Source organism: Leptonotus elevatus, chromosome 2 (genome assembly GCF_054856555.1).
Source record: "Leptonotus elevatus isolate MCC_2025b chromosome 2, RoL_Lele_1.0, whole genome shotgun sequence".
NCBI classification, from domain to species: Eukaryota; Metazoa; Chordata; class Actinopteri; order Syngnathiformes; family Syngnathidae; genus Leptonotus; species Leptonotus elevatus.
The window spans coordinates 16501490-16527601 of NC_141240.1; the positions used below are offsets into that span (position 1 = coordinate 16501490).

Consider the following 26112-nt stretch of genomic DNA (forward strand, 5'->3'; position numbering starts at 1 on the left):
ACCCAAAATATTGGTTTTTGGGTTATTCTTTTGACCCCAACTTTTGGCTTACATGCATAGCCCAAAAAGCTGGGACAGCATAAAATTAGGCCCAGGGGTTAACGTAAACACGTCGGATCAGGCGATTTCTCCGCCTTTGCTCAACACCACGGGGGTCTAAAAACTTCAACAGATGTCTCACAGTACTCTGGGTCACAACATAACCGGCTTGAAAGCAGTGGAGAATGTGTAGCTTGTAGCCGTGGAGCCGTCCGTGCCCCTCCAGCTGATCCAGGATAAATGACGCTACCTCCAGCGAGTCAGATTGATTATTTCTCCTGTACAGTCCCATGCACTTTAAATTCCGCCTGAGAGTACGCATACTTATTACAACGCTATCAACTGTGCTTAGCAATTGTAAAATCTCGCCATGCCCTAAACTAAGCATGAAATGGAACTTAATCAAATCATTTACATGAACTGCGTTATCCATTCTTCAGACGCTCCGTTCCTCTGCTGCTACTGCTTCAAAGCGTTTTTTCACGTTTTTATATGATATTTTTCACGTTTTTACATAAGTTTCATGTTTTTACATGATCATTTTAACATAAGTTAAACTTTTTACATGATATGTTTCACGTTTTTACATAGGTTTCATGTTTTGACATATGTATCATGTTATTATTAACGGGATATGGCTCTTGTTTTTTTTCTTGGTGTGGCAGCAACACGCTTCTGTAAGAGAAAACAAACACAACGATCAAAAACACAGATTCCCTCCCACCCCCTGTAATATGTGGATCTGTGGAATACCCTACACCAAAGTAGGTGCAGTTACAAGATTGTTAAGTAAATAGCATGGCTGCATGGATCAGTGCCTTTTTAAAAAAAAAAAATCAAATTTTGGTTATTTTTGACCCAAACGTTTTTAAGAGTGTGAGTCCATACGCCTGAAATCATACTTTGTGTTCTTTTAACAATTCTCTGAATCTTTTCATGGCACCCTGACATGCTTTGATGTAAGCAAACACAAATGCTCGTGTTGATCCCAGGGCTGTTTTCTTCCCGGTTGTTAGTTCAAACACCAACAGCGCAACAAGTTGCCAAGCTGTGGAAGACATTTTGAAACACTATGGGGACTGACGATCCGGTCGTTTATTAAAAGGAAGCAAAACACATTTCAGTCAATGGACCTACTGCGTTCATGTGGCCCCCTGCAACGTGGTGAGGGGGACCTGCCAAGCACTGCAGCCCCAGAGACCCACAATACAGAGGTGCTGAATCCCAGTCCGTCGCTCGTACTTCTTTGCCCCACAACAGTCCCACAGGAAATAACAAGTTAACCATACAGTGAATATTAACAACAGAGAGATGGGGCAACCACACCCAGCCCCATAGCAGTGCTCCCGACAGTTGACACCCGGTACCCATCCCGGAGCACGTGGGGAGGCAATTCCCTCAACCAGAAGGCACCCGCCCCACCCACGAGGTAGGGGAGGAGGAAAGACACACCCCCACAGAAGCCTGCACCGCAAGCACAAGGTTAGGGTTGATCTACAATATATTCTAACCTAATATATACAACGGCAGTATAACTCTGAAGAAAAAGTTATATTCTACATATTCTATAACATAAAGCGGAATCAAAGATCTAGTACCAGCATATTGATGAAAGGTGAGCAGCTTTCTATGTAATTATCTATCAAAATTGTTTTCTTAGTATTGTTTGTGAGGTTGATCATGTTTAATTCCCTGAGTGTGCTTGATGTTGGAGGAGGTTTAGGCTACTCCTGCAGTGTTTTTGCCGAACTAAAGTCCAAAAATTGTGAATTCGGTGTACATTCTCACATATCATGAAAACAGGGCGTTTGAGTATTTTCAGTGCATTTGTGCATATATCATGGAGAAACGCTCTTTGTGTGTGCATACTGTGTTGAATAATGTCTGTTTCATGGTGCATTCTGTAACTTTAAACCATGTATTGGAGCTCAAAATTAAGGTTTACAATGTGTTATGTTTTGATTGCTGAATGACGCTGAACGAGATCACATTTGGTAGGAACAAGTGGACGTTCCTGGTGTTTTTAATTTCAAGTTGGCATCCTGCTTTACTGTGAGTTACAATGCTACATATTTCTATTTACTTTGACTGTCTTTCACATATCACGTCAATCAGAATGGCTGATGGAAAACGGAATGAGTTACTGATGAAAACAAGCCTGATAAATGAACTGGTGGAAGTGGCAAAAGATTTAGCACTCATACATGGTTTCCTTGTGAGGCTTAAAGAATCCCCCAACTCATCAGAGGTGAGAAGTTACCATCTTTTTCAGAATGATGATGTCCTTTATTTGAAAATGTAAGATAGTGTAGTTGCTTTAAACAACAACTGTAGCAAGGTGGATCATAGGCCAATGAGGAACATTCTTTACATTCATACGTTAGGGTGTGGAACCAGTTGTTAATTCACATCTCTTGCCACGCAATTATCATTGCTATCATTAATGTTCTTTGTTTTTTAGGTGGTGACATATGCTCCCATCACACTTTTCCCTACACCTGTGCCAAAAGCTGTTTTCCTCCAAGCCACGGAAGTGCAAACTCACTACAACACGCTGGTGGATAAGATCAGCCAGGATGCTGACTTCCTGCAAGAGGCTCTTGCCAGGTGGGATGGCGACTTGATATTGGGGTATAATCCCACATCATAACTGGATAGATTCATCATGAAGTCAGGGAGATATATATTTTTTTATATTTGAAGAAGATTGAATATTCGAATAACCTTCTCCAAAACAGCCATTATTTTTACATCTATGTCAGGTGATATATACGGTAGCTATCTAAAATATTATTACTAAGGATAACACATTTTATTTTGAAATATGTTTGTATTCTAGCACCATTACTGTGGATGCGTTCACTGCAAGGTTGTTCAAGATACACCAGCATGTCCTCAAAGAAGGACGGTTGCAGGTATGGGAGCCCGCCTACATAAGCTTGTCTAGCTAAGCTTGCCTTCGGGGACTGTGGCACAGTCATGGTGGAAGGAAGAGGAACACAAAAGTGTCACAATCTCATCATATCACATTACATCGCTCAGGATATAATTGTCCAATATAGTTAAGACTAAGATTCTTGGTGAACTAAGGAATGACCCCATACAATTAAATCATAAGACGTGTTCTCAAGGGCCTTTTTTAATTTTTATTATTAACGTGCATAGAAAAGTTTCTGAATTATTTTGTAGAACTAAAATCACCAAATTCTCATTTTGTGACTACCAAATACTAATTTGTGGCTACAAAAATGTTGGTGGATCTTTGTACCTTTTTTGCTTCTCTTTTCAATGAATCACACAATTTACAAAGTCCTGATGCTACGTGGTTAAAACAGTAAACACTCTAAATCAGTTGTTCTCAACCGTGGTCCTCAAGTACCCCTATCCGGCCTGTTTGCCGTGTCTCCTTCAGCCAACACAGGTGTTTCAAATGACCAGCTAATCAGCAAACTCTGCATGAAGCCTGATAACGATCCTCAGCTGTGTTGACTAGAAAAGATAGAGACATAGAAAAAAGGCTGGTTAGGGGTACTCGAGGACCCAGGGTTGAGAACCACTGCCCTAAATCATTGACCGGTTCGAATCAAAAGCCGTAGAATAAAAATGTGTTTCAAGATGAGTTTTAAAAAGGACAAAGAGGGGAGTTTGTAAGAGGTCATTCCAAAGAGAGGGAACCGCAAAGGAAAGGGCTTCCCTTCCGAGCTTTTGCTTAGTCTTTGGTACGCATTCCTCTTTACTCATTCACTCCCAGCCATTTTCACTGAAGCAACCCCCTTCAATCCTGTTTTTCTGGATTTTGACTGATCCTGCAAGGCCCACAGAATACTGTGTTCTATTGCTATAAAAAACATGGGACATACCAAAGAAAATATTTGCGTTTCTACTTTCCTCAGATTTAAAAAAAAATTGTATCTGTATCTGCAATTAGCATTAGAATGTAGCCAAATTTCATCATTATTCACAAACCTGTTGAAAACACTGGGGAAAAGGGCTTGTTGCAACATGGCCCTGGTTGATCTCTTATACTCTGCTGCCACCTGATGGCCGTTTTTGGAATAACTACTATTGCTTTCAGCGACCTCTACAGGTCAGATACTGCATCAAAACCTTCTGTATGCTCTCTAGCATAAAGAAACAAAACAAAACAAAACATAAAAAACGCATAAATATGTTTTTGGGACCATGGCAATATTTAAAATAGAACGTTTTTATACGTTTTTGTGAGCAAGTGAGCTTTTAATATGAAAAATTACTATGGAATGTTCTTAGGCACCGATTACATACATACATTTACAATCAGAGTGTCAGGCTGTCATTTACAAATGTTGCCTTCTTTCCAGTCAATTGTGTTGGGTCTGAATCGATCTGACTACATGTGGGAGCAGGAGGAGAATGGACACACATCTCTCAAACAGATTGAGATCAACACTTTTGCTGCTGCTGCTGGAGGTGTCACCTCACGCATGCCTGATGTACACCGGTGACGTAGTTGGCAACATGTAGCCCCAAACACTTTAATATCTGTAAATATGGCTTTTGGATTAGTGTACCTGAAAGCCCTGAAAATCTGCGAAACATATCCATGGGAAAATAAGTCTCTGTTGTCACACAATTATATGCGCAGAAGTAATATTAACAAGATTCTATGTTTACATTTTTTAAATATTAAACTTTAAAATAGCCTGTACCGTTCAAGGCTTTAAGATTGTCAGTTGGCAGTTTGACCCTGAAACAGAATATTTTTACTTTCATAGTGTTTTCCTATCCAAACGATTTTTTTGTGTTGTTGACCTTCCTTTCTAAATGTCTGTTGCCAATATTGACAAAAAAGTCCTTTACTTTATTATAACAGACACATTCTTAAGGTGGCTGGCCAGCTGGAAGAGAGCCAGCACATCATTGATAACAACCCTGCGGTGGGTCTGGCCAAGGCCGTGGCCAAGGCATGGGAGCTTTATGGATCAAAGCGGTACGTCCCCTGAAATCTGTATTAAAGGGATACTTGACTCATTTAGCCATTTTTAGCAGTAAAAAGTTAATATTTTGTCTAGAATTAATTTGATAACTGTATTATTTTTCATGTGCAATTAATACCTTTATAAACACATTTTGCCACTTGCTGTCGACTGAAAATGACATCACGTGTGCTCAGGGCTAAGGTAACAACCAATCAGGGCTCAGTTTGCGAACGTCACATGACCAAACCCAGACCCAGAAAACTGGTGACCCGTGATTGGTCGTTGCCTGAGCTCTGAGCATCTGTGATGTCACTTTCAGTCAACAGCTAGCATCCCTTTAAACAACACTTCATTGCCTAATAATAGCTTTTATATCTGAAACAGGCATATATAAATAAAGAATACATTATTTCCATTCTATCAGTTGGGCTTTCCAAAGATGGCTATTTGATACAGTTATGCACCATACCCCGAATGTAGAATGTCTTTTGGTAGTGATAAAGTGTTTAAAAGCAGCCCTGTTGTCATTAAAGAGCGGTTGTCATGTTCTTGGTGGAGGAGAATCAGATCAATATCCTGGATCAACGGATAATTGAGAATGAGCTGTGGGAAGGGTAAGGTGTGATTATTTAAGACCTTGACATAATCTTCAATGACTTCGATGTTTAAAATAAAACCTTTGCAGCTTTTCTGTCAAATGCATTCTTTGCTCACTAAACATGTTTTTATTTAATGATAATCTCACAGTTTTTAATGTTTTGCAGGAATATTGCCACGATACGAAAACGTTTTGAGGATGTCTCTGAATCTGGAAAACTTGATGAAGACAAGAGACTGTTTGTGTAAGTGTTATGTCCATCAATACCCAACATGAAAAACAGTGTAGACTTGTCTTTCTGGTTGTTTAAATATTGCTGTATCATACCACAAATTCAGTGATTGTCGGGAGGTTGCAGTGGTCTACTTCAGGAATGGCTATATGCCTCACAACTACAAGTCTGAAAAGGTAGTCACTTACTGTATTTCTTCAAAGGGAACCACACACATTTTTCAATCAGACAGAGGTACATGGCTAATGGTCCCACTGATTTGTTCCTTTTTTTTCCTCTCCATCCAAAAAGCACACGCTGTAACTGTATGAATAAATATTTCACTGCACACATATGTCTTTTTTTCTAAATGAGAACATAAATAAATAAACTGATCGGATCCCAAAGTTGAGTAAACCTGAGATCATTTTCTCATCAGAAATCTTTAACATGTAAAAAGAAATCCTACTTGTTTCAATTGTACCAGTTCTTTTTTTTTTTTATAGGCCTGGGAGGCCCGCCTGATGATGGAGTGCTCTTTGGCTGTGAAATGTCCGGATATCAGCACCCACCTGGCTGGAACTAAGAAGGTGCAGCAGGTGCTTGCTAAGCCCGGTGTTCTGGAACGCTTCTTCCCCAACCAGCCACAAGTAGTGGAGCAAGTGAGGGCCACCTTTGCTGGCCTTTACACTTTGGACATGGTGAGCAACAAGCTGTGCCTATGAATCACAATACAAGTTACACAAAAGCTTTTTTTTCACTCCACGTTGTTGCGCGACAAGGCACAAAACCTTTATCGACAAGTAATTACTAGTGCTGATCTCTACAGAAATCGTTAACATGACTGTTTCATTCAAATTCCCAAGAAAGCAAAGACCATCAGGAAAAAAAAAGTTCACCTAACTTCTGAAAATCACGATTCACAATGAGATAGTAAACTCTGAATAGTCGATGCAAACAGTGAAGTTCATTCTTTGAGAGGCTCTCATGAATCCAAACAGGCATCCTAGCATAAAACAAAAATGAAATTCATTAAATTAAAAATTGTCAGTAACATTGGTTACGTAAGATGAAACATTCCTTATGGGAGGATAGAAGACGAGCCCAAAAAATGTACAAGCTTGTTTTCCTGTCTACATCCCTATACTGCAATTGAGGGCCCATTTATACAACACTATTTATAACAGAAACTTCCAACTACTGGCCTAGCATATGTATTACAGTGTTCTATGCTTTTATGTGACATTTCTTAAGTCTATTTATTTAATTTAATTGAAGGGAGCAGAAGGTGACAAAACGGTAGCAATGGCTTTGGCGACACCGGATCGCTTTGTCCTGAAGCCTCAGCGAGAAGGAGGAGGTACACTCAAAGAAATAAAAGGCATTCATTTCATCATGCAGCAAAACATCGATCAGTTTTCTGCATGGTGGCATTTTATGCATTAGGGTTAGAACTGCTCTTGTTGATGCATTGCTAAATCCAGAAAGCTTGACCTTGGTAAATAAAGTCATCACACTTCTATAATTCCAGGAAACAACATTTACGGACAAGATATCTGTGAGGTTCTTGGCAAAGTAAACAGTCCGGAGAGGATGGCCTATATCCTGATGGATAAGATCCAGCCCGTGCCTACACAGAACTACCTGCTGAGAAGAGGCAAGCCCCTCAAACTAAGTCATTGTCTGAGTGAACTGGGCTTCTTTGGAGCCTATGTCAGGTAAGCACATGCAGTCACTCAAAGAATTGCATTTCCATGCTTGTTTCACATTGTTACGGTCAAGATGAGGAGTTTAAAGAAAGATACCAAAAAGTTTCTTAGGTAATCCTCACATGCCATTTTTGTGCAGGCAGGATAAAGACATGGTGATGAACGATTGTGTGGGCTATCTTATGAGGACGAAGAGTTCAGAGCACCCTGACGGTGGTGTGGCTTCAGGAGCAGCAGTCTTGGACAACCCGCTCCTCTTCTGAGAAGTGTACCTGGGCTTGACACAATTCTGCGCAAAAAGTCAACGGTGCACTCTTGCAGTTTTTCTCCGCCCTGCCAGTCACGTCCACCTAATTAAAGCTCTGCTAATGCTTTGCTCATTGCCACATTGTTCAGTATGAGCCGATGTAAGATGCTCCAGCACTTTTTCATGGATTGATTTTCTGTTTGCTTTTAAATGTTGTTTTAGTAATTTTCGTGGGCTGTTTTTATTTCTTTGCTTTAGAATTGACTTGCCTTGTGTATGCAATGTGCTGTATAAATAAAGCTGCTTTGCCTTGCCTGTTGCCGACACTGTCTGCCCCTGAACTTCCTGCCTCGTTCTCATAGGAATCCCCTCTGTCTTCTGCCTCTGCTGATGACTTCTGCTTTGGCATGTTTGTCTGTCCTTGTGATGTTGTGAGTTTCACCAATTTGGATTACGCGGCATTTCATGACCAGGCTCCTCATGTTATGTCAAGCTCCTTTTCATTTTGATTTCAAATTAAGAGTTAATAATTAAATTTAATATAGAAGGTGCATTTTCACCAGATTTTTGGCACCCCCTAGATTCTATGGCACCCTTTGCACCTGCCTATCTGGCCTATTGGGTGAGCCGGACGTGCCTACCTTGACAGTTTGGCTAAACTGCCAAACTGCAAGATGCCAGATTATCAGAAGCTAATAATTGAAGTAGAACACTGTTATCTAATGTTTATATGTGTTATCACTGCAGCTCTGCTTACCCGGTGGTCCAATTTAACAGTCACAGATAGAGAAATTTAGGGTGAGGCATTACTGGATGATACAGACACATTTGCTAGCTTCAGAGAAACTAATCTAAGACCCCCCCCCCCCCCCCCATCACCATAAAAGACCATGGTGCACATAATTAAAAAGACAAACGGACCACGTAAGAGTCTGCAGTAACATGTGCTCATATTCAAAATAAAATAGCTGATTAGTCAGAGATTACCTTCGCTTTCTTGGATTAGAACATCTTTTTTTCCCCCAGTGTCGTTTATGGAGTTAGAGCACGTTGCCGGGCAATCCACGGATTAATTACGTCCGTGACATGCTATATAGCTTGCAGCGGAAGATTTGATTCTGTTTAAGTGTCCCCTCGGTGCGCATGAGGCGCCTGTACCAGATGCTGGTAACCTCCTTCCCAGACAGTGTTGAAGAAACACGCTGCTGTCATAATGTGGACAATGCACACAGTCCACTACCTCACCGCATGCATTTCTCAATTCACGTTTATTACACTGCATTCAGTGCGGGGAACACCCTTGAATCATAAAGCCGTCACGCGGGGTGATGAATGATTCCATTATGGTGAAAAAGCTGTCAGCCACAATGACCTCTAGTTTTAGCAGCATTAGGAATGTAAAAGAAGAATGCGTTTGTCCGCAGTACTGTGTTTACAGTCTTGTAATGAGCGTAAGCTGCTTGTGACGCTCTGCACCCGGCAGCACAGACCGCAAACATGTCTGTCTGTCGGTGTCTGTGTGTGAATGTTGCCGGCTTATCGCATCCATCCCCGTGGGCGTGTGTTTGTGTGTGTACATGCAAGTCATGTGAGGGTGAATAATACAAGGTCATCAGAATAACATTTGCAAGCGTGAGAGAGAAATTGACGTGGGGTTGGGTTTGGGTGTTTGCCGTGCATGGATGGATGGATGAATGCAGGGAAGGAGGTAGAGCAAGAACAAGGGATGCTAAGGGAGAAAGATGGTATATTCATAGCAGCAGTGGTATTTATAGCCGCCTGGAGGAGTGGAGAGTGGGGGCGTGGCTTGGTTGGCTTCACGAGGCAGAGAGGGAGGGAATGGGAGGAGCGAAGCATCTCTGTGTGAGAGGGCGGCTATTTAGCGTATTTGGCAGGAGAGAGGAAGAAAGGAAGAAAGAGGGGAGGGAGGGCTGTTTTTGAGTCTGAGATGCCAGGGGGGGGGGGTGCGAGAGAGAGAGAGCGAGAGAGAGAGAGAGAGAGAGAGAGAGAGGGAGGAGGAGAGGACTGAGCTGAGAGGAATCTGTCAGATTCAAACACACACGACTCTCGCTGTCTGTGCGATGAAGAGAACGAGGGATGGGAGGAGAGATCTGAGGAAAAGATAGAAAGAGAGCAGAGGAGCACAAAGTGAGGTATGCAGCGCTGACAGCCAGTGTGTGTGTGCTCGTTTTTGTGTTTACACTCTTCGCGTGTGTGAGAGTGTGCATGCTTATGTATATGTAAAGTGAATGACTTTGTATTGATGTAGTATTTAGTTTGGTGCTTTAAAAGCATTTGTAGGCGACATGCTGACTGCATTATGTAACGTGTGCATTATGTTCAGTGTGTGTGCTTGTGTAATTACGCTGAGGTGTTTATGTGGTTTATTGTGTGGGGCCCTGACACAGAGTCTCATTGGTCACAGGAAGTGATTTATGGCAATTGTAAATAGAAGTCAACACATCACATCAAGTCATTCTTACATTTGATGCCTCTGTCTAGCATCTATGCTGTTTTCCGTCTATTAGAGCAAACTAAATAAGCACATATCACATAAGAATGGTGTTTATTTTGTCTCTTTGCTTTGCAAAACAAAATGTGTTGGTTTAAAGACAAATGCATACATTGCTCATGAAATCAGTGAATTTACTGTATGTAGATATTTGAGGGGGAAAAAAAGGCAATAAACTGAATACTAAATAAACAGAGGTGAGCTCATGATTGACCTTTGCCACGAAGACTTGGCGCTGGAGGGCCTTGCTCAAGGGGATTTCGACAATGCCCAGGAAATGCATCACCAAATAGTGCCAAGTTCTTTTTCTTTTTTCTTTTTGTTCATTCTGGGTCTGGCACCCATTGGCCTCCAGTCCAACGCCAAGCTCTTTACAAAGTGAAACCCACATTAATGGGGGTGTAGATGTGTCGCACCTGGCAACTTGATTGCTCAAGGGCACCTTGACTGTGTTTGGGAATTAAACTGGTGCCCAGTCGTGGGGCGATTATAGAACGAAAGAAACAAATCTAATGAAAACAATTATTCACTGATTTTAAAACTTTGGATTTATTCAACTACCAAAACTCAATAACTCAAAACTACCATCATAGCCTCATGCCCATTCATCTCTGCATGTTGAACGCTTTATTCTTGAACACCATTCTTTTTGTCAGGTACAAAATGACCTTGTAAATATGTTAAATTCAAGCTTCTTGTACAGTATTTTTATTTTGCTACAACCAAACCTTTGCATCTTTGCACACATTCTAACTGTGAATATCAATCTTCTTTATCGTATTTATTTTATCATTCTATTTTTTCCCCCCCACAAGTCTTGTGACTTACTGGGCTAACCTGTGACTTCGGGTATCATATTTTGTGCCATATCATGTGGAAATATGTGTTGGTCTGGCAATAAAAATTCAATGGATACTTTAAAATTCAACTTTAAATATAACACGGAAGAAGAACAATAAAATACATGAGTAACAAATAAAAATTTGAATATACTAAAATACAAACCCATTTCCCAAAAAGTTGGGACACTACAAATTATGAATAAAAACTGAATGCAATTATGTGGAAGTGACAAATTTCTATATTTTGTTCAGAATAGAACATAGATGACAGGTCAAAAGTTTAAACTGAGAAAATGTATCATTTTAAGGGAAAATATGTTGATTGTAAATGTCATGGTAGAAATAAGAGGCTGGAAAAGTCAATTGCACCAGTTACCACTAATGAGGTCCATTGGCTTGACTTGATTGGAGTATAAAAAGAGCTTCTCGGAGTGGCAGTGTCTCTCAGAAGCGAAGATGGGTAGAGAATCACCAATTCCTCCAATGTTGCGCAGAAAGATAGTGGAGAAATATCAGAAAGGTGTTTACCAGCGAAAAATTGTAAAAAGGTTCAAGTAATCATCGTCTACAGTGCATAACATCATCCAAAGATTCAGAGAATCTGGAACAATCATCAAGGCTGAAAAATCATGATCTTCGGGCCCTTAAACGACACTGCACCGCAAACAGAAATGTTTACTGTAAGGGGAATCACAGAAAGGGCTCAGCAATACTTCTAGAAAACATTGTGAGTGAATCCACCGTGCCAGCCGCCGTTGCCAGCTGAAATTCTACAGTACAAAGAAGAAGCCATTTCTAAAGCAGACCAAGAAGCGCAGGCGTTTCTCTGGGCCAGGGGTCATTTAAAATGGAGTGTGGCAAAGTAGAAACCTGTTTTGTGGTCAGACGCATCACGATTCAAAGTTCTTTGTGGAAAACTGGGGCGCTATATCATACTGACTAAAGAGGACAAGGACAACCCAAGTTGTTATCAGCACTCAGTTTATAAGCCTGCATCTGTGATGGTATAGGGTTGCATGAGCAGCTTCCACATCTGGAAAGGCATCGTCGATGCACAAAGCTATATTCAGATTGGAGAACAACATATGCTCCCATCCAGGCATCATCACTTTCAGAGAAGATCTTGCATTTCTCAACACGATAATGCCAGACCACATGCAGCACCAATTACAACATCATGGCTGCGTAGGAAAAGGATCCGGGTTTTGAAATGGCCAGCCTGCAGTCCACTTCTTTCACAGATAGAGCACATTTGGCGCTTCATAAAGGGGAAGGTGCAACAAAGAAAGTCCAAGACAGTTGAACAGTTGGAGAGGCGCGTGTTAGACAAGAATGGGACAGCATTCCTATTTCTAAACTTGAGAAACTTCGACGACCCCAGATGTTTGCAGATTGTTGTAAGAAGAAGAGGGGATGCCTCACAGTGGTGAAAATGGCCTTGTCCCAACTTTTGGGAGATTTGTTGACACCATGGAATTTAAAATCAACAGTTTTCCCTTAAAATGATACATTTTCTCAGTTTAAACTTTTGACCTGTTCTCTATGTTCTATTCTGAATTAAATATTACAATTTGGCACTTCCACATAATTGCATTCAGTTTTTATTCACAATTTGTATAGTGTCCCAACTTTTTTGGAATTGGGTTTGTAATTGCAATAAAAAAATTAAAAAAACTAAATGAAAATGAAAACCGACTGTTGCTGCTGTGCGTGCGTTGCATGCAGTACACAGTCACATAATGAGATAAGAAGAATAGAAGAAGAAAGTTGCACTTGCAAAGATCTATTGATATACCTTGTTTTTCAGATTCTGAATAATATGTGCCTTTGAGTATTGTTATATGACCTGTCTGTATGTATCCCTACAGCATTTGTAAATATTCATTATTTGAAGAAATAATCTCGGCAGTCGATGCTAATTTTCCTGTTAGCATATCACAAATGGTCACTTGACTCAAGCATTAGCACTGTTGATGTTGCTAAAACGAAGCATGCCTTATACGAGTATTTTTGTTGTGTGTTTAGTTTTATAGTAAACTCAAACTGGGGTGTGATTCAACAGCTTAATGCACACTCAGCGACAGCAGAATCATCACGTCATACGCTTGCTGAACAAGCAAAATGATGCATTCATGGTACTTTCACAAATTGAGGACTTTCAAGCACACAGCATCGCTTGGCACATTAATCCGTTTTTCTTCTATTATAATGTTTTATGATTGTGAGAAGCCAAAATCGAAAGCACAATTACATTTTTGCTTAATTGCCCAGCCTTAACGAGCAGCCAATCTCAATGTTCTTTCACAAAGGGCCTTCAACCAACAACACTGTTCATACTGAATGAACACAGCAAATTGGGTGAATAATGCTACTGTGTCACTCTGCTGAGCATTTGGGTAATTGGGGGTTTGATGCCTTGCTTTAGGGCACTTTGATGGTACAGTATCCAGCAAGTGAACTGCCTACTCTCCATCAACCTGTCGCATCGTCTGTATTTTCACTTATGGTGGGTCTTGATAGCCTTTAGTCCAAAACCAAGTCATGAGCTAAGGGAAACAAACACAATTAAATGATTATCTCATATCCATCAAGCCATATAGTATCGTGTAGTTTGATCATTTGTGAAGAATACCACACTTACGGATCTGTAAACCATTTTTACTTTTTGGCAGCCCTTCTTTTGGGCTATCAACCACGGTTATATGTAGGGTACCAACATTGTGGAGATCCCTTTGTGACAACAGCAAAGACATACAAAGTAAAAGGCTACATTTTTACTGCCATACTATTTACCCAGAAAAATCTCATGGCACACCAAATGGAAATGTCCCAAATGAATACTAAACTAAATGAATGATAACCCTGTCTCAAATGACTACAACTGTTTAGTTGAACACAAAGCTGATGTACTCGCAAGAAACCATGACTGGTAGCAGGCCGTTGCACATTTGTATTGTACCTTCTGCCATCTAATGGAAGAGAATTCAGTTGTTCCACCTGTCACTGTACGTGACAGATTGATGAGCAAAAAATGAATAGATATTTTTAATGACTAAATTTGGGGGAAATGAAGTAAAATTGCTTCATTTCCCACGGCACCCATTTTGCCCTCTCACGGCACACTGGGTTGCCAGGGCACCCTGATTGTGATTCACTGACCCTGATGATGCAGCTTTCACGATTCTATTCAAAACATGCTGAGATGAGCTGATCTGGACTGTACTATTTGCTGGGAAACATGTGAGTTCTGCTTTGATAATGATTAGACATGCGCATTATTCTAAAACTGTAAAAGTCCTTAAGTGTCTGTCACCACCCTCAGGAAAAAAAAAACCTTAGCACCTGCAAGAGAATTAGCAATTTGAGCCATAAATTATAACATGCTCGCTGTCTAAATTATCTTTAAGAAATGGACCTCTAATTAAGTATGTCACAGTGAAGTTGATTGGACAGTAACGTAGTCCTTTCAGCGGGGACATAAGCCTCTCTCTCACCCTGCACAGTGCCAAACTGATTGTTTTTTCTTATACCTTCTAGCAAAGCCTTCAGCTATGCCCTCCACAAACAAACCCTGTAAATTATCCTCCACATAAACCACAGCAGGAAGCAGAGAAATGTTGATTGCTGTGTGTCTGATTTTGTTGCCTTCACTTGCATTATAGTTGCTTTGCCAAAGGCTCGAAGGCTAGGTACATGTCCACTGCTGTTGATTTTTACCATTTGATTAAAAGTGGTCCGCCTGCTGCTTTCTACAAGAGGTCCTTTGGCTACTGCTGGATGTTTACTTCTGCACTGCAACCCTAAAAGAGTCGTCCCAGCGGTGTGCTTTTATGTATCTGATAAGAATGAATGTGGCTGGAAACCTTCTGAAGGAGCAGACTGTGAATAAATACAATTTGAGTGTGCAGGCTCAGTCTGACCAGAACTCATTTTGTCAGTGATATATTGAATTTGGGTTAAGCTTCTGTGCATAACAAATTTTGCCGAGGCCCAATTTGTCTGACTCGTGCTGAAGGCCAGTATGAGGCTTCTCTACCTACTTTTTGGGCTTTCTGTGATTCACAGTAAATCGACTGAATGAGTTAGAAAAGTAAGGTTGAACGTCATTACTTTTTCACATGGGTAGTAATGGAGATAATCCAGGGCCGAGGTCGTCACAAAATGATTATTAAAACAATTAAATAGTCAATTCAATAGGGGGTGGGAGTTCTTGTAAGGTACACTGCGGTCTGAGGTGTGATCTGCAAATCTCTGATACTGGTCTGACTGAAGTTTTGAATGAGCTGAGATTTTAACTTTTATAGCACAATGTCTGATAAGCACAAAAAGTAGTAAAACATGTGAGTGATATTTTGGTTGACTAGCCCTTTTTTCTTCTATTGTTTTAATTGTCATGAAAGATAGCTAATACAAGCAGCAATTAAATTGCACATTTAGGTAAATTCCCCTATGTAGGCTACAAGCCCTGGAATTTTCCCAAAATGGCCGCTTCCAACCAATATGGCCGACTTCCTGTTCAGTTTTGGACATAGGTCCTTCAGACTGGTGCCAGGAGCTAATTTTTTCCCCAACTTTCCCACACAGGCATTACTGAGTGAGTTTTGGGGCATCGTGTTAGGGACCACAAAAATGCATACCGGTACATTTGGACACGTTTGCAATAATTGGTGAGTTTCCGGGCATGTTGAAGCCCCCGAAAAGTAGGACGAATTTGTCAAAAGAAGATTCATAAACGCGATTCCACGAGGTTATAATTTATCAATAATAATAATAATAATAGTAATAATAATAATAATGTTCAAAAATAACAAAAACTGCCTGATTATATCGTTATCAGCCTGCTGAGATACTCAATGAGATGTTGCAGAGATTTATGGCTAAAAGGAATGCATACTCGTCTTTAGAAGACACTCCCACAGGCGCTTTAAAGACTTCCTAGCAGGCAGGAGATAGAAGTTTATTGCTATGAAGCATTTCCCCTTGAGAATCTCTCATCAGTGAGCCAAACACATTGAGGGTCACACCTCAGTGAATGTACAACAGCATGCATCTTTTGAACATTTCAGTGCTTGCCTAAAAAATTTCAATTAAATGAAATAATAAAATGACTCACTGATGACAAAGTGATAAACTCGCCTGACTCTGGTGCAGGGAGTGTGAGTTTAGTTTCCACTCAATGACGGTTTAACGATTGACTGGTCTAGGTCCAGGGTGTAGTCCAGCCTTTTCCTCAGATGAGATACGCTCCTGTTTCCCCGTGAGCCTGAAACAGAACAGCGGTATAGAAAATGGATGAATGGATGGATCATTTATTTACGACGTATTTTCTACTTGTGGGAGTTTGCAGCTGTTAGAGAATGTGCAGCTGTCGCAAAGATTCAAAATCAAGTGACATTTTACCTTCCCGTTAGAATTTAGTATTCAACCTGGACATGCAAACATCTGCAGTGACACTTTACTAAACATAAAATGGGGGGAAATAAATCACAGGGTTATTTTTGCTATGCTTTCAAAGAAATTGGGTCTTAAGCATTTTATTACCATTGAATCGAGGTGATGTAAAAATGTTGGCAGTGTTTGCCAAGTTCAAGTTTGTACAGCACACTAATTTTGACAATAAAAACGACAAAAGAACATATTACAATGTTGATTCATTTCCCGACTTGCACGACCCAAGTTTAGTATAGCACATGATAGTGTATGTCTGTCAGGAAATGCTCACTCACAATCTGCCATACTATCAAACAAAATATCCCCCTTGCTCTTTCAATTTTACAACATATCCTGTCTTATACTGACGAGGCGTCACTTTTTTTTTTCTTTTATAGTAATAGCTGAAAATCCCTTATGTATCAGTGTCCAAGGTCTTGGTGTCCTCACAATTCTCAGAAATCACTTCATTCGTGCACTGTAATTCTCCATTAACTTTCAATTTCTGTAGCTGAGCTTTGGCTGGGGGCTGGAGATGGAGCTTTTTAATCATAATACTAATGCTGCTGCTCTGCAAGGCGTCAACGTTTTACTCAAGACAATCAAACTTGCTGTCAAACTGGTAGACTTTGGCACTCATTACACTGTGCAGAAAGGAAACCTGTTGAGACACAGGATGTGGTGAGTTGATGCTTTTTTTTTTTGCGTGGTGTGTCGTTGTCTGTGCTTGCCAAAATCTTGCGAGCCAAAACAGTCAAACAAGCCCAGTCCAGTGCAATGTGCGACTAGTGTACTTTTCAATGAAATTGCAATTTTGGAGCCTTTTGTTTTCTTTTCACACCTCATTGACTGGATTTCAGACGATGTATGCTTTAACTGCGCATGGTACGAGCCACTTCACGTACATTTCAACAAGAATGGCAAAAACTTCCTCAATACTTGAAAAAAAAAAAACGGAAAGAAAATTGTTTGTTCAACGTGACTTGCTCTATCATGAAAGATAAAGTATGATTGGGCATGAGTGCTAAAAGATGGGCATACTGATGATTATTCTTTGACATATTATATTATTATTATTATTTTTATGGGGAGCACCTGTGACATTACCATTTTTGATTCAGGGGCCAGGGTACCTGTTCCAACATTCCTTAACCCTTCCAGTACATATGACTATTTTTTTCATGTTTTTTCCCATGTCAGGTTTGAACCAGGCCAACAATATCCTCATAAAAATGGTTTATCTCAAATTATGAACATCAGCACTTTGCACTTCATAACCTGTCTGACAATAGCATATGGATGATTAATCCTTCATCAATGCTTTAGATGAGAGATAATTGTATTCTGTGTTTTACACCTGTTGTTTTTGGGCAAAACTTCTACCAATAGATGGTGTTTTATTTTACATAATGCATGTGAAGATAACAGCCATGGTGATTTTGCTACATTATTACAAGAAAAATGGGTAAAACTAGGAATGTCCCTATCCGATCATGTGATCCGAAATCGGGCCCGATCGCACGTATATAATATATATTTTTCTTCCTTAAGTGAAACAACATTAAGTTATCCCAATTTGTGTTAAGTAGCATGCTTTAAAACGGCTACAGTAGGTTCACAAAAATAAAGCTCTTGTGAAAAATTAATATACTGGTTAATAAAAGCCCTTTAAGTAACTCATAGATGTGCCAAAAAAAAGGGGGTTTAAATGTTTTACTTAGTTTAACCACTCACTCTCCACTCACCATATAAAAGTTGGGGGAGTTAAAAAAATAATAACAAAACATTTTTTTTCCCCCCCCCTCCTTAATAAAATGCAGAGGTATCGGATCGAAATCGGCCGATCTCAAAATGAGGTGACTCGCATTCGGACTCGGATCCAAAAAAAGTGTGATCGGTGCATTCCTTGGTAAAACGTTGCACAACATATAACCAACCATTATCACATGATATTTCCTGCTCTGAGACATCTTCCACAAAAAAATAAAAATAAAAAATACTTCAATGAAAAAAATGTGCTGCCATGTATTTCTATTATGCTCATATCATCACCTTCCTAAAGTAATGGGCTAAGTTAGTTTTTTCAGAAGCATGATAAGCCGAGTATGTTGTATTTATTAATAATTTCATTTCAAGGGTAGAATGAATTATCTGTTTATCGAAGGATGCAGCCGATTTTAGCAGGGGTGGCGAGCAACATGACGAGATGTTTGAGGCAAAAAAAAGGAACATTGTTTTCAAAATATGACTTAGGCCATCCGTTTAATAAGGTCACAATAAAGTAGTTTGTTAATACCAAGCTATTTCCTGGTTTGTGGAGGATAATCTACAAGAATTGTTCCAAACTAATTTTGAATCTGGGATAGATTGAATTTGTACATTATAAGCAGAAAATTAAACTATGCATTTTATCCATATTTGTAACAAAATGTAAAAAAATAAAATAAATACAAATTTAAAAAAATGCTGTATTATCATTTTTTACCTCAGTTTTGGTAAAATTTCAGTATAACTTGGTTTATACCTGCTGACTGTCAAGAAAAAAACAAATCAAAACAAATAACTTTCACCTTCACTTTGATTAGAGGTACTAAACATTAACAGCGTTGAAACGCTACTGTATGTTGCTGGATATTTTATAACCACAATATCAGTGAGGCCTTCTCTTTGCTGGCCTTCACACTATTAGAAGCATTGACACATACCTAAATTTGTTCCATGAAATTGTATTATTCTATTCCCAACAATATTGTCTTCATTTTGTAATGTTTATCTTGGCTGCAGGTTCCAGTACGCTTATATGCATGCATGCATTAAAAAAAGAAATAAAATCCAAATCAATCTAACCTGCGCGGGGCCTTCAGTATCAATAGTGATGTATGACTTAACTTAACACTATATTTGTAATGGGAATGTCTCTTGAGCCAATCACTTTTCAAATTCGCATCACATGGGCCAGCGATCTGGCCCACAATAACGTCAGCATTATTCTGTCCTCTGATTGGTTGGTCAGAGTAAGCCAACTTCGACCAGCATGCACATCAATAACGATTTGCACACAGAAATACATTTGATAATCAGAATCTGCGATGAAGATGTCTTCTATTTTCTATTGATTAGATCATGCTATTTAGTAAACATTGATTTTATTGCAATTACTAATATTGTATGTGGCACAGTTGTGGTTTATTTTAATGTGTTTTTGTACAGTATGGATAGTTTCTATAATTGCAATGTGATGGTGGTGGTATTGAGTGGTGGATCAAGAAATGCTATTCATTTCACTTTCTTCATTTCAACCATGAAAGACTACAGAACAACAACAATCAGGCCCCCCTCACCACACAACTAAGCGAGGGAGTGCTAACCACTCGATAATTAGTTTGTTTACAAATGATCACGTGACATCATACCACATTAAGTTTAACGTATAAAAATGGGTCAGTATCCAAAACTCATTTTGTTGTTCTTGTTTTTATTTTCTATGACTTTCACCTTTATGGACATCCCCGACCTTGGGGCACTGAATGTCCTTCGTTACTGCTGCTACTCATCACCTCTCATCCTTCTATTCCCCTCCCCTTTTTCATTCTTCCTTCGTCATCACCCTCCTCATCACACTGTCCTGCCACTGTCCATTCTTTGACGTGACCCCCATCACACTGTCCCTCCTACTAAATCTCCCTTCTCCAGTATCACTATCCCTTTTGCTCCTACCCGGGCCTCATTTGTCCGCTCTCTCATTTTCCCATTGCACACACTATAAATCCCCCTCTCTTTCTCCCAGCTGTCCTCTTCCATCCATCCATACAAGTAGCCTCTAAACATGATACTCTCCTCTCGCTATCCCACGTGCAGAACTATCCGCAAATGGATCGGCATTCCACGGACACAACGAACCGGCCTGACGTCCCTGGCGAGTGCGGCCAATCGACGCTGACGCCGCCGTGCTGCATGAGGCACTAGGTCAGTCGAGGGGTGAGGAGTGGAAGGTCACGAACGACAGGCGCTGAGGCGGGAACGATAAAGGAGAGGCAACTGGGACGTTAGAAGAACACGCCAGGCTCAGGAGGCAGAGGAGAGAGCAGACGAGCATAAGGGAGGTGGCAAAGATGATGACATCACACGGAAAACTGAGGCGGGAGAAAGGGAGTCTGGCCGAGTATGAATCCCAGATGAAAGGTGAGTCAAAGGGCATGTGTACAGTACACGCATGTGTTATGTCACATACACACAACAGACACTTTTACTATCACAATCAAAAATTCTGCCTTTATGAAAACAATGATACTCATAATTGAACTGTCACGCCCTGAGATGCACAGTTAAATGAAAAAGTGTTTTTTTGTTTTGTTTAAGCTTTCATTGTCAGTTATCCACAGTGTCCATTTTGATGCATTCATTAAAATAAGTGTTCATTTGACTGGCAGTTTCTTAAGTAGAAAACTACTTTCAGATTCATAAAGAACGACATAAGATGTTAGGAATAGCTAGTCTGTACACAACCATTTGCATTATTGAGCTTGGTGAACGTTTTTTATATGGCTCGTGATTAAAGTGTAGTTGCTCTACCCGCAGCAGTGAATTACAAGCCGCTCTCGACTGCCGGTTCAAGCCAGGATTTAGTTGCCTTTTTCCAGGTTTATAGCAACACTGACACATTTGAAGGACATCCCATCTATTTTTTTTTGCGACTTTTCTTATTAAGGTCGCCGGTAAGCTTTTGGGCTTTTCAGTTGCCAGTCAATCACAGGGCACATAGGCTATAGACAAACAAGCAGTCACACTCACATTTACATCACACCGACAAACAATTTAGCATCTTCATTTAGCATGCAACTATATCACTCAGATTCTCTGAACTGTTGAGGCAGTCAGCCAATACACGTATATCAAGATATGATTTCATCTTTGTAGCTAACCAAGCTGGTAAGAATTAAATGGCAAAAGCCTGAGACACAGGATAAACATGTGACGTTTCTCCCACCCACTTAAAAGAAAAAGTCACAAAGCGACAAGTGTTATGTCATTCCAAAAACAGCAAAGTCATAAAAATCAAAGATTCAAGGACTTTTTTATTTGACTTATTTATGTATCCAGCTATGATACATAATGAGGTCGGGTATAATTACGTTTGCATATTCAGACTCAAATCAATCTGTATTAAACTGACCTAAATTAATATCATCGGTTATACTTATTACAGCAATTGTTCTTACTGTACATAGTTTTTAATTTGTCACTTTTATAACATCTGTACTGTAAAACTTGAACATAGGTTAACATTTTATCAACATATGAAGTGATATATGATACATACCAACAAACATAAAATCAAATTCAATAATAATAATAAAAAACTCAACATTGCAAAAAATTTAAAACAATGTAAAATAACAGTGAAATGCTTTCCAGTCTTGAGGGTTTTAGCCGGTATGAAAGACCCAAAATAAACACGCTCCTTCTCGGGCAAAATGAAGACACCTTAGAATGTGAACGTTTTTATTGATGCTATATACGGTGTCAATATAGGCCTGATTTCTACTTACAAATGTTTGGACTGGTCGTTCGATGGTAGCTGGTAGCAGCTAAACTGCTAATGCTAATGCAGCAGTGCCAGTGACAATGCGGACTCCGCTAGCATTTCCATGCTTTCCACATAATCAATTTTATGGTAGTACTTTGTCTAATGATAAAACAGGTTTGATGTGTTGCTATTTTTGAGGGTAGACATACATCACCTTGCATGTTGGCTTCATTCCCTCCTTGTCGCTTTCGTCACCGCCACACAACCTACAGTGAGGAACCTTTCTTGTCAAAATAGCTTCATCTCAAGAACGCCTTGGCGAATGGCTTCTCTCAGTTTTGTGTTCGGTCGTTGTTTACTTCTTATTGGATATTAGGTACCACTGGTTTAGAGCTCCCTGATTGGCCGTGTGAAAGGTTCCATCAAATAACCTCTCAGACTTGTAAAAATGACAAAATGAATTAATATTGACAGCACTCACATGTCAGAAAATGGCATACTGTGTGTGCGTATACACGCATGGAAAAGTCCATACCGTGGTTCAGTGGCTCTGTACTGTACTACAAGGATGTATTTATAGTTGGTATTAGCAACGCTGTCTCCTCAGATCCAGTCAGCCCTGGGCTATGTGTGCCCAAAATGAAGGGAATAAGGGAAAAGAGGAGTGGGGGATGAGAAAGCTGAGAAAGGCTACATGAGCGAGAGATGAAGAGTGATGCACAGACATGAAATGAGACAATGATGACTTTATTGGCCTTTCAAAGCTGGGCCATGTTGAGTTCACATCCCCAGTGTGGATGTATTAGAATTTAATTTGGGGTTATAATGAGTAACCTGAGTGGAAGTAATTGCTTCATGAAATAGAGTCAGACACAAATTGTAACTATGTATTCCCTCAAGAAAAGTCTGTGGATTCTTCTCTTTCTCTTTCGGGAATGACAAAAATACCAGAGTTGATGATTTCTTTTTCAGATAGGCCTAAGCTAGTTTTTATATTAAGTAATGAAAAGGATAAATTTGTGAGTGTCAGCATCAGTGCAAATGATTTGTGATTTTTTTTTTATGATAAATTTTATAACATGGTGGATTTGTTATCCAATGTCATTTAGTTTTATTTTATTTTATCTTTTAAAAGCAGGCTTGGGAGTCATGGAAGACATGTACCAGTGTTATGTATTCAGGACACTAAAAAATGTAACTGCATTCCATTACATTTACAGAAAAAACACATAATGACATTAAAGGCACATTTTTAAAAATATATATAATTATTTTTTGCAGGATTACAAATTTTAACTCAGAGAGAAAGATGTTCCGGTTGAGTTCTCGCTTGCTCACAAACTCGTTGGCCAAACAAGCGTCGCGTTCGGAAATAAGCTCTGAAGTCCATGCGCTACACACTAAAGGCTTCAAACTCCGGTCTTCCATGAGCCATAGTCCTGCATGTTTTAGACTGTTCCCTCCTCCAACACAGCTGACTAAAATGATCAGCTCATCAGCAAGCTCTGCAGAAGCCTGATAACTATCCTAATCATTTGATTCAGGTGTGTTGAAGGGGTAAATCTATAAAATAGGACTTGAGTTTTAGACCTATGCAGTTGTAACACAAAACATAACATGGAATTCCTAAAAGGACAGTTTTTGGCATTACAATGCCGTAGCTATTCATGTAAGAACTTGTAAAGTGATTTTGGTTATTATCAAGAAAACCTTTGGAAAATGTCTTGAACTGTTTTTGTTCAATTCCAAACAATTGTACTTTTTGCTGCAGGAAACTGACGAAACAAGGGTGGTCTCTTAATTTTTTTCATGGCTATATAACGTTTTAGAATGCAACACATAGGAGAGAATGCAGTCTATTTTTTTATTATTATTATTTTTCTTGTGATCACCAACCTGGATGACCAGCATTTTTAAATTCCAGTCCGACTCATGCCAATTAGAAATTTAACAGTAGTGTCTGTTCTCCCTTTGTGTTTCAGACTTGCGGGCACAATTAACTGACCAGATTAAGATTTTGGACTCCCAGGTAGAGGTGAAACAGCAGCAGCTCTCAGATCTCTCTGAATTTCTCCGCCGACGTGGCGATATTGAGGCCGAATACGCACGAGCCCTTGATAAGCTCACAGAGAGGTTCACACACAAGACCAAGAAGTGAGGAACCGACATCTCATTTCACATCAATGCATTATTAGTAATGAGCTGTTCGGTTTGTGACTGACGAGGCCTTCTCCTCTGTAGGAAGGAGCAATGGGGCCAATCGGTGTGTCAGGTCTGGTCTGTTTTGCTGACTCAGACCCGTTTGGAAAGTCGTGAGCACTCAACGCTGGGTGACACCTGCTGCAATGCACTTACGCAGCGGTTAGCGCACAGTACAGAGGACACACACCGGCTACACAAACGGGTGAGTGTGACACATTAGCTATGGCTAAATTTGTACTTCTTAGATTAAGGGTTAACATACACTGCTCAAAACAATTAAGGAAACACTTTGTTCCTTTAAATTTTTTTGCAGTAGGCTATATTCAAAATTGGGGTGAAATGGTTTACGGCTTACACGTAAATCATAACTTTTGAAATGTTTATTGTTGCCCCTTTAATTTTCAATTATCATTAATACAATATTTACTACTGTAATGTTCTGTTGTTTCCAATTCCAGCGACTCTTTTTTCAATAAAGCTAATTTTGTAAAAATAAATAAATAAATACAAAAATTCTGGTGTTACGGGAGAGTTTAGAAGATTCAAACTACTTCCTAAATGCAGTCAGAGTAGGAAATTTTCATCCTTCCATGTCCACAATGTAAGGCCAGTGTGCGCATGCTTCATGTTATTAATATATATATATATATATATACTGCATATTTTTATTTTTTTATTTTTTATTTTTTAAGTGGCTCTACAGAGAAAGTTTATGTTGACCCATGTCTGCGGGGAAGGGAAAATGGGGAATTAGCCTTGAAGTGCAGGTCCTTGACTTGAGCCCTTTAGAGTTTACAGCATTCTTAAAATCTTAAATATACCCAACCAGAATTTTGAAGTTAAAGCCTTGTGAATATTTTCAGATTAAAATTGAACTTGAAATCTTATTCCTATACTGTATTTACACTTTATTAAAAAGTTGTGTATTTGTAGTGGCATGATGGAATGGATTTGAATGAATACATGTTTATTCACCGACTGAAATCTGTTTGAATTGAAAAAAATGTATTCTGTCAAAAGTTTGTATTTGTTTAATAATGAATGGAATCACAACACTATGCAATATTGCTTAGTAATTGGTAAAGCTGGAATAGACTCCAGCTCACAGGATAAGCTAAAATAGGAATATGGATGATTTCTATTTCTGACATGATCAGGCCAGTTCAAATATGTTTACAATAAAATTAACAATATAATTATTTATCTAATTGCATGTCTGTACAAAGACCAGTGATGCCACGTCAAAAATGACCAATAATCTTTTATATATTAAAAGTCATCACTTCACATTGTCGTATATTTGTGTGACATTTTACGAGCACGTTGGTTCTTGACTTAGGGCTAAACAGGTTTATTCCTTTCCTACTTGTGTCCACAAGCCAAAAGCCCCTCAATAAGTAAATAAACGTAGTTATTCTGTCTATACATATTGCAATAGAATAGATGTTCTTTCTTCCGACAGAGCAAAGAGGTTGGAATCCAGATGCAGGATGAGTTGCTTAAGGTCACCACTGAGCTGCAGACGGTGAGCATTTGATATTGTTGTTCTGCATATTAGTAATGTGAAATACACATATAATAATTATGTGCACTGTGTGTTACATGACGCATGGCATTGAAGGCCTTGAAGACATACAACCAATACCACACTGACTGCCTGATAGCTGAGGGGAAACTGAAGGAGGCCGAGCGGTTGGAAGAGAGACACACTGGCAAGTCTGCTGAGCTCGGCCTCGGCCAATCAGGAGGACAAAGGCGGAGCTCTGTCAAGAAAATGGAGAGATTAATGGAGAAGGTACAGTAAATCGTATATGTTGCCCTCAGAATGAAATAAAAA

General features: G+C 39.6%; 2 protein-coding genes and 1 long non-coding RNA gene across 4 annotated transcripts in view; 2 read left to right on the forward strand and 1 right to left on the reverse strand.

Moving 5' to 3' along the window:
- Window positions 1-26: 26 nt before the first annotated feature.
- On the reverse strand, window positions 27-9169 carry LOC147178603 (uncharacterized). The gene is made up of 3 exons (XR_015094086.1): window positions 8750-9169; window positions 6379-6525; window positions 27-714 (listed from the first exon to the last, which is right to left on the reverse strand). It is a non-coding gene; the product is annotated as an uncharacterized LOC147178603 (long non-coding RNA).
- Window positions 1510-8370, forward strand: LOC147178604 (glutathione synthetase-like). Its single transcript, XM_086068798.1, has 13 exons — window positions 1510-1654; window positions 2155-2287; window positions 2501-2646; window positions 2879-2954; window positions 4380-4519; window positions 4892-5008; window positions 5531-5611; window positions 5762-5839; window positions 5934-6003; window positions 6313-6507; window positions 7085-7166; window positions 7338-7524; window positions 7655-8370. Exons 2-13 carry the CDS (start codon window positions 2156-2158, stop codon window positions 7776-7778), a joined length of 1428 nt encoding a protein of 475 aa, XP_085924924.1. The 5' UTR covers window positions 1510-1654; window position 2155; the 3' UTR covers window positions 7779-8370.
- Window positions 9170-9734: 565 nt separating the features above from the next.
- arhgap4b (Rho GTPase activating protein 4b) overlaps window positions 9735-26112 on the forward strand; it is a 34899-nt gene continuing 18521 nt past the window's right edge. The window contains exons 1-6 of one of the 2 annotated variants that reach the window (XM_086068044.1): window positions 9735-9915; window positions 20405-20728; window positions 24056-24227; window positions 24315-24477; window positions 25738-25800; window positions 25897-26070. In XM_086068044.1, the coding sequence (XP_085924170.1) occupies window positions 20659-20728; window positions 24056-24227; window positions 24315-24477; window positions 25738-25800; window positions 25897-26070 (642 nt within the window). In that variant the 5' untranslated portion in view covers window positions 9735-9915; window positions 20405-20658. The remainder of the gene's footprint in view (window positions 9916-20404; window positions 20729-24055; window positions 24228-24314; window positions 24478-25737; window positions 25801-25896; window positions 26071-26112) is intronic. The other variant, XM_086068045.1, reaches the window with a different exon arrangement.

Bases quoted from the DNA above. Each gene is read 5' to 3' on its own strand.
- LOC147178604 (XM_086068798.1), top strand. From the start codon at position 2,156: ATGGCTGATGGAAAACGGAATGAGTTACTGATGAAAACAAGCCTGATA. The intron at 2,955-4,379 runs GTATGGGAGCCC...CCTTCTTTCCAG, and splicing joins TCAAAGAAGGACGGTTGCAG to TCAATTGTGTTGGGTCTGAA. The intron at 6,508-7,084 runs GTGAGCAACAAG...ATTTAATTGAAG, and splicing joins GCCTTTACACTTTGGACATG to GGAGCAGAAGGTGACAAAAC.